The sequence below is a fragment of the Gavialis gangeticus genome, unplaced genomic scaffold, assembly GCF_001723915.1.
Source record: "Gavialis gangeticus isolate Ggan-Ray unplaced genomic scaffold, GavGan_comp1, whole genome shotgun sequence".
In the NCBI taxonomy this organism is placed as follows: Eukaryota; Metazoa; Chordata; order Crocodylia; family Gavialidae; genus Gavialis; species Gavialis gangeticus.
Window position 1 is genome coordinate 81,638,284 of NW_017729034.1, and position 8,477 is coordinate 81,646,760.

The 8,477-nt window shown below is 40.5% G+C and overlaps 1 protein-coding gene across 2 annotated transcripts in view; it reads left to right on the forward strand.

Annotated features, from left to right (window-relative positions):
* Positions 1-5,897: 5,897 nt before the first annotated feature.
* The window catches only part of LATS1 (large tumor suppressor kinase 1), a 27,877-nt gene continuing 25,297 nt past the window's right edge, over positions 5,898-8,477 (forward strand). The window contains exon 1 of one of the 2 annotated variants that reach the window (XM_019526847.1): positions 5,898-6,427. In XM_019526847.1, the coding sequence (XP_019382392.1) occupies positions 6,077-6,427 (351 nt within the window). In that variant the 5' untranslated portion in view covers positions 5,898-6,076. The remainder of the gene's footprint in view (positions 6,428-8,477) is intronic. The other variant, XM_019526849.1, reaches the window with a different exon arrangement.

The window sequence follows — 8,477 nt, forward strand, 5'->3', positions numbered from 1 at the left end:
ACCCTGCCGCCGCGGTCGCCGTGGGGTCGGGCCTGGCCTCAACCACTGCGGGCCTGCTCCGCCGTGCTTCCCCGGGCGCTCGACCTGGGGCGGGAGGGGCAGGCATTGGGGGTGGGGAGTCTCGTTGAACACTCTGGGTCGGGTTGAGTTGCAGAGGCAGCGAGGAGTCGAATATTTGTCTTCTCCCGCTTTGGTGCAGTGGTTAAATGTCAGCAGGTTTTTATTCGACTTCACAGTAATGTCTTGTGCTGCCTGGCAAACTTAGGCACATCATTTTGAAGTTGGGGGTGTCCTTGCGGTTCCTTGCTGCTGTCAGGAGATGCAGCTATGTGGGCATGCGACCCACAGCTGCCATCCTTGGCAGGCCTTGGGCCAGAGGTTAACCAACCATTGGTCCGTGCCCTGGTACCAGGCTGCAAAGGGTTGGCTGGTGGGTTGTGGAATTAGCCCCCTGCTCCAACCTCGTTTGTCTGCCTGGGTGAGTGACTTACGCTGCTGGCAGTTACATGCAGTGTTAAAACTGGGCGGTGGGGTAGCCCCCAGAGGGAGTGTGCCCTGTCCTGCTCCCATGCCGGTCTGCAGTATGAAAAAGGCTGGGAACCACTGCGTTGGGCCACTGCCATCCAGGCTCCCTGTCTTTTTGTTTGGGACAGTAGCCGCATTGACGATCCAGTGTGTATCGAGAATCTGGTAAAGGCGTCTGTGAGCAGCTAATGTTTTCTGGAAGTTTGGGCTGGTAAACTGAGATGCTGCTTACCTTGGTTTTGGTCTCCTTAAAATACAAAGAGGAGACAAGTGATACAGCTTCGCAGTGGGGTAGAGAACTGCATGAAAAGGGATAGATAGATCAGGTAATATCTCTACCCTGGTCACTGTGTATTAGAACTGGGTGGTAAGGGATTGGTGCATCTGAAAATATTTACCGTGGTCTCTTGGCACACTGCAAGTGGGGCCACCATCCACTCGAAGTTCAGGGGAAATCTGCTGTAATCGTTCACAGTCGAGGATGATTGTCTTCAGTGGTTGTTTTATCTGTGTGTCCAGAGATGGCTGATGAGGCCTATCTGGTATTGACAGACTCTGCTGCATCTTGGACATGTGTTTCTGTGTGGGGTGGGTGGCACTGGATTTTTTATTTGGTCCCCATCATGCTATTTCTGCTGCTCCTGCTTTTCCATTTCTTCTTGTCATGAGATTTCAAAGTGCTGAGACCCCCTTCCTCCATTTGGGTGGGTCCTGGGTGATAGTCTTCCATGAGTTGAGGGGAGTACTGGCCACATAGCAAACTAACTTTGGTTTTAAAATGTGTATACATTCAGTGTTTGTGAAAGATGATGAATTGGCAGCCTTAGGGCTTGAAGTTCCCTATATGCCGCTCATGTATAGATCGCACACAATGACAGTAGTTGTTGCTTCCTTGTACTTTGCTAAGCTGGAGGCATCAATTTAAATTGGCTTCAAAGCAGTTTAGTTCCCAGCTCCTCTTAGTTTTTGACCAGTAAGGTTAAAAGCCCCAACAGAATAATAAATGATTTCCAGCACTTTTTTTACAGCATTTTTTGTTTAAGGATCTTGGATCCCTTTACAAAATAAAGTATGTATAGCCATCTCATTTTGTAGAGGAGGAAATCGAGGCAGGAAAGTCACTTTGTAAGCCTATACAGGTGAATAAACACATTCCAGGGCTTCTGACTCCTGGTTAAGTGCCCTATTTGCTTGACCACTGATCTTAAGGGTGTTGAGTTTGTTTGTCTCAGTTACAAGGTGGTGATTGATTGAGTAACAAAGGAAAGAAAATTATGGAAAAGCATACAAGCATGGAGCAAATAGGTTTTCTTTTTGCTTTGGAATTCCAGGATTATGTGAATGTGTTATGAAAATTCTGTGGAAGGTTTCAGGATAAACGTGATAAAAGAATGAATTTTGTGTTTGTCCTCTGATGTAGTTATCTATCATCAGAAGTGGAAAGAATCTGTTGGGTTTTTTGGTTTTTTTTTTGTAGCTTACCTATTTGTTAGATGATGATTGTTTCTGATTGCTACTAAATTTGGCTGAATTTTAACTGGTAACCAAAATACTAATAAAATGTTGCTCCTTATTGGCTGAGCCATTTGAGCCTGTTGTGCGTTTTTTTGTTTTTAATATGACTTTGGATAAGCGGACAAATGCTGCATGTCATCTTCCTAGATGTGGTGATTCTTTTTAGTTCTCTTAGTGTATGTTTCCACCTCATTTTCTTTCATAGCCAATTAGTGAAGCAGTTAATGCAGTCTCTGGAATGTACAAAAACAACCCTTAACCATTATCTGGGCCAATAATAAATTGGCAGTGGTGGGGGGAGGGGTGATGTCTCTTGGCATTGTTGATTGAGACCTTTGATTTTTCTTACATGTATTATGTAGGGTTTAAGATTATGGTTTGTATGAGATAGCTTGGATAGGGCTGATCCTGCCTCAGGCAGGGGGCTGGACGAGATGACCTCTGGAGGTCCCTTCCGTCCCTACTTCTCTAAGATTCTATGATAAGACATTAAGGTAAATAATGATTAAAGAGATGAATTTGTTTCAGCATAATTATCCTTTAAGTCACATTTCTGACATGCTTTCAGTTGAATCATTTTCCCTTCAACTACTACTCTTTTTTAATGTTAAAATTTCTAGTTAAGGTTGGCTAGGGAAGTTTAATTGTCCTTGTATGTGTGTGGCAGTGATCAAATTATTACACTGTTTTATAGCAGGTATATCAAACTGCTTTGGTCCCCTGGGCCAGATTGGACTATTGGACTCCTTTCCCAAACAAGCAGTTGGTCCAATAAAAGAAAGCATTTCTCTTAATAAAACTTACACATCAGTTTAAATCAAATTCTTTATAAGAGTGAACCTTTTTTCCTTTCTCTCTCCTTTAAGGAAGGTGTGAGCTTGCACTTTGCAAATGTCTGGATTCTCCAAAGTAAGGCAGATATGAACTTTGACTTTCCAGTGATTTTTTGGGGAGTTAAGTTAGCAGAATTATTTTATTTGTTCAAGTCACCTTCATGTGTAATAAAGAAATGAAAAAGGCTTATATATCCACTTCTACCATTTGCCCAATTGGCTTTAAAGAAAAAAGCAAGACATCATTAGAGTGCACTGTTCTTTGCACCTTAGGCTGCCCATAGGATGAATTTGTTGTCCTGCAATGATGCAGGAATTACACAAATTTTTCTTTTTAAGATGCACACCGATCTTATGTGTGCCTCTTATATTGCTTGTATACACTGATACACGAGACTTGCTTGTTGCACCCATCAGCAAGCTGCTTGTATATGGCACAAATTTGCCATGTAGCATGCACATTATGGTTTTCCTTAACTGTATTTTACAAGTCTTTAAAAGTTGACTGTGTTCACACAGAATTAATTATTTCTGTGTTAGCTCTATCAAAACAGAAACTTATTTTTAAAATAATGCATGTAGAGGGACTATTTCTATGCCAAAGCATGACTCTATCCATGGGACTTGAATTGTTAATATAGTTGTAGTTACAAATATTTTTTTTTCTGATACAAAAATCATTTCCAATATCTTTTTTGCTCTGATCAAAATGGCTGAAATGTTGACAATGGTCAGGTCTGCAAAACTTCAGCTGAAAGGTGGTGATAGCTCTGGAAAGGTAGAAGCACTTAAAAAAAAAAAAAAAAGTGGTTAACAAGGGATATAGTTCAGAAAATCTTAACTGTAGCTGTCACTAGCATGGCAGATGTTTGGTTTTAAACTCACATTGAGTAAAAACACACTACAAAATGGAAAACATTCTCCTTTAAAAGATACTGAGTATCCAGAGCAGCAGGGTCTTGGTATACCTAACTTTCCCTCTTTAGAAAAACTATAAAGAATCCTAGTACTCTCAGGTATAAGAGAATGCAAGCCCATTACAGAATTTGTTGTATTATCTAAAGGCAGGGGTGTTCAACTTTCGAGGCACAGGACAGGCTGTGGGCTGCAAATCATGTGGACCATATGCCATGTACACAGGAAGGAAGCCTCTCTCTCCCCCCTCCCTGCAACACAGATATCTTGGTCCCATCCCTGCCACATGCACTGCCCATCTGCAGTGAGGGCAATCCAGCTCACTCTTTTGCTGTGCGCGCGCAGTGAAATACAGCCCGGACTCTCCCCTGGTGTGCACACAGCCTGGGCACTCCATCCCCCTCCCACTCAGCAAGAGCAGGGCCAGTTGGTAGAAGCTGGAGGAGGAAGGGGGAACGCAAAGAATCTGGTCACTGTGGCAGGAGCTCACGGGCCTCTGTGGTAAGCCTTCTCTCTGGTATGGAAGAATGGTGCTTTTAGTTTTTGCTAGACTTTCATTTTATTATTAGTGTGAAGATTGCTTCAGTATACTCCTATTAAGATATGAAATTGGCTTGCTTAGGGAGGTGGTAGATTCTTCATCACTGGCTTAAGATTTTTAACAAAATGCGGTCTAGTTCAAATAGGTTAGGGGTTGATGCAGCTGATATTGGGTGAGGTTCTTAGGCCTACCTTACATAGGAAAATACACTAAATCATCATAATGGTCCTTTTTTGGTTTTGAAATCTCAGAGTAATGGAATAATAAAATAACCATCAAGGGACATATATGTTTCTTATTTTAATTTATGGCCTTAAGTGTTACTGTGTGTCCTTCCTTTCCCTTGATTTCTCTCCATCTTCTTTCTAACTCCAAATTCAGGCACTACAAATACCATGTCTTGCTTTAGTGAGGTACGTGCTTGAAAATTGAGTTTACTGCTTACATTTAAAAAAAATATTTGGGTACATATTAAGTAGTACCAACATATTAAGATACTGTTTCCAACAAGGTGATTTGAAAATTCCATGTACATTATAGGTCCAGATTCAAGAAGTAAAATTTTTCATAAATAACTCAAGCATATAGACTAAGGTTGTAGTTTTTATTGGTAACATTTAATGAACATCTGTGGCTTTATTATCATGATTTTGAACAAAATACTGGGAAAATATTTCTTTAACAACAGTTACTATATTCAGTTCAGATTTACTCATTTTAAATATATTTGGGGTTTTCTGGTACTGTAAGAGCACAAAATCTGTTGCACCTCGATTTTTACCATATCATCACCTCGGCAGACTATTTAAAGTTGATTACTTCAGAAGTGCCAACGTATATAAATGTTACTTCTGGGATTGCAGCCAAGTCAGAGACCTACATCCTAGCGAGTAAAGCTAATACTGGTCTTCTGACAGTAGCATGGGATAAAAACTGTGTTTATAAAAAGCTAAAAAAAGGAAGTTAGTTAAAAGTTAGTTTAGTTTAAAAAGTTAATACACAGTGTGAAGCAGGACTGAGATGTAGAAAAAACTGATAATATGCTGGAGATCTAAATTTAACTGATCAGCTTATCAGCTTGAGTTAGTGGTAAAGCTTGGCGATAGCGTATAAGAGTCCATATTTCTAGTCTCCATCCTTTGCCCTGTTTTTCATTTGATATATAGAACTTTGGTAATTTTACTGGTGCTAATATAACAGGTTAAGATGGCCATCAGGATGAATGGTACTAGCAGTGGGGAAATCAGTCCTGGTTTACTTTTCCTGTTTCTCCTTTTCTTTTTATCTCTGGTCTTCTAGGCACGTGTCTATGTTACAGGGTAATGTTAGCAGAGATTCTGTCATCCTGAGGTACAAAAAGATCATGCACAACAGCCAAGAGCTCTGCCAGCAAAACCCCTGGCATGGATGTAGCTCTGACAGCAGAAGGCTAAATATCCTGTGATTTAGACTTGTTAAAGACTGCCTAGATAACAAGTTGCTTATGATGGCTTTAGTAAATATAGATGAAATATTGCACAAATTCATTGCAAATAAATTTCCTGCTGGTAGTTGCATGTGTAACTGGAATGCTTTTTTTAACAGGGTAGCTGACTTGGGGCGGAAAGAATTTCAGCTCAACTGGAACCACAGGCAATAGCGAATATTTCATTGTTGCTTTTCAAAGTGAGTTGGGAAATTACCAGCCAGCCATTTTTGGATTTTGTGTCTGTGAATCCTGGTGGCAGTTGCTTATGTACATGTTTTCATGAAGAGAAGCGAGAAGCCAGAAGGGTATAGACAAATGAGGCCTAAGACTTTTCCTGCCAGTAACTACACTGGCAGCAGCCGGCAAATGTTACAAGAAATACGAGAGAGCCTTAGGAATTTGCCTAAGCCCTCAGATGCTGCCAAGGCTGAACACAATATGGGTAAAATATCAACTGAAGATCCCAGACAAGGCCGAAATCCCACCAAATTTGTAATGTATCATAAAGCATTGCAGGAAATTCGAAACTCCCTTCTGCCTTTTGCAAATGAAACCAACTCTTCAGCCAAAGGAACTTCTGAAGTAAATCGACAGATGCTTCAAGACCTACAAGCTGCTGGGTTTGATGAGGTAAAATTATTTTAAGGATATATATTTTGCCAGATATTACAGAAATACATATTTTAGTTGTATGAAGTTTTTGTAATTACTGTTTAAGTAGCATATGTAAGATTGGCATACTGATTCCCTGAAATGCCAGTTTGTTTTTAACTGTTACCTAGCAAAAAATATGAAAAAAGCAATTAACTTGCTAGTGGCAGAAAAATAGCCTCATTACACCCCCTCCCCTGCATCCAGAATAAATTGTTCTTTCCATAAGATTAGTGCTAGATGGCTTTAATTATCATTATCCCTTGTATAGAGAGGAGTAAACTTCTCAAAGTCTGGAATTTTCCTTGGAGTGCTCTAATGGAATTTTGCATTAGGCTGATCAAAATATGTTGCAGTTAAGAATTGTTAAGTTCTTGTATAGTAAGGAAACCAAAACTAAGGCTGAAATGCTTTTACTTTTCTTCTAAACTAGCATTTAATAATTTGTAATTGGCAGCAATTTAGATATGAAAATAAAAAGAATTGGTGTTCTCGACTGAATGTTAATACATGGTTGCATTTGTCATCTTACTATTCTGGACAATTACTATGCATAAATAAAATGTAACTTAAATATAAGTAGCATCTTTTCAGGGAAAGTATAGAAATTGTAGTGAAGTCCCATAAGGATGTCTTTTGAAAGTTTGTACTGTAGCTTGTTATAAGCATACAGCTGAGATGATAGTTTTGTGGTTGTTTAAAATCATGTCCTCTACTCCACTATCTCTTGAACTTGTTTCTGTTATTTCATTTTAATAGGTGAAAGAATCTGATGTAATCTACTGACAGAATATTTGGTTTCTAGGAATCTAGGATTTAAAAAATAATCATGTAGACAACTTTGTGTATGTTTACAATATAACTCTATGAATACTAGTGGGATTTAATTAGTCATTCATACATGCATTTGTTGTGAAAATCAGCACAAAACTTGGCATGCAAAATGAGTGCAGATCTCAGATCCTCCATGTTCAAAAAATATTGTCACGTGAATATTGATTTAAAACTGTCAAGATGCAGTTCTGAAGGAATGGTTCTGATAATTATTTACAATAGTGACCAGAAGCTATAGTAGCAGGCTATTCTTAAATAAACCAAAGAATCAAAATAATTTGTGCTAGTTTACTTGAAATTTTTTAGGCAGGGACTTTGTATGCCATATTGCAGTATTCTGCTCAGTGGCGATATTAGTAAATACTTCAAGTAAGTGTAGTTAAGAGTTAGCCATGACTGCCCACATGGAAAAATAAAGGTTTTTTGCCTATCTTAACATTCCAGATTGGGGTGGGATTCAGAATTTATGGCTGAACTGAAATCTGTAGTTTTCAAAAAATACAACTGAGCAAGATCCTAGTTCACTTAAATATATAAATCTCAATTTCTTCTTCTCTTGGCTGCCAAGGCTTGCTTGAGTTTGGGCTCAAGCATCTTGTGTGTTACTGTGCTATAGTTAGTTACAAGAAATATTAAAAATAATGTAAAAAATCTACATTAGGTTTTGCTTGTTTCTTCATCAGCTGATGAAGCGCACCTGTCTGTCTCTAATTCAAGACTTTTTCTAGTTTTGTAAACAGAAGTAACAGGGCGGGTGGGGTGGGCTCAATTGTGTGGGGTGGACGGTGGCAGCACTGGGGGGGGCTACAGGGAATTTTGGGGTGGCCATAGGTCCCCAAGCCTCCCCCTAGTGCTACCGCCACTGCCACCCACCCCATGCAGCTGAGCCCACCCTGAGCACAGACCTGGCTTAGCCCTTTTCTGCGGGGAGGCTGGCATAGCTCCTGGCCCCGAGTCTGCAGTGGGCAGCCCACCCTCACCCCATGCACAGATCCAGAAGCATATGACCCCCCCATGTCTTCCCTGGTGGTGCATCTAACAGCCAGGAGCTGCTCAATCTTTCCACACTCCCTGGACGAGCTGCCCGCAGCTCTACCCTGTGTTCCGCCCCAGCTTGGCAATGCCTGCCCTTGCTCCACTCCCTCCCTCACTGTGAGGGCCTTGATCTGCCCCCGTACCCATGCCCCTTCCCTCT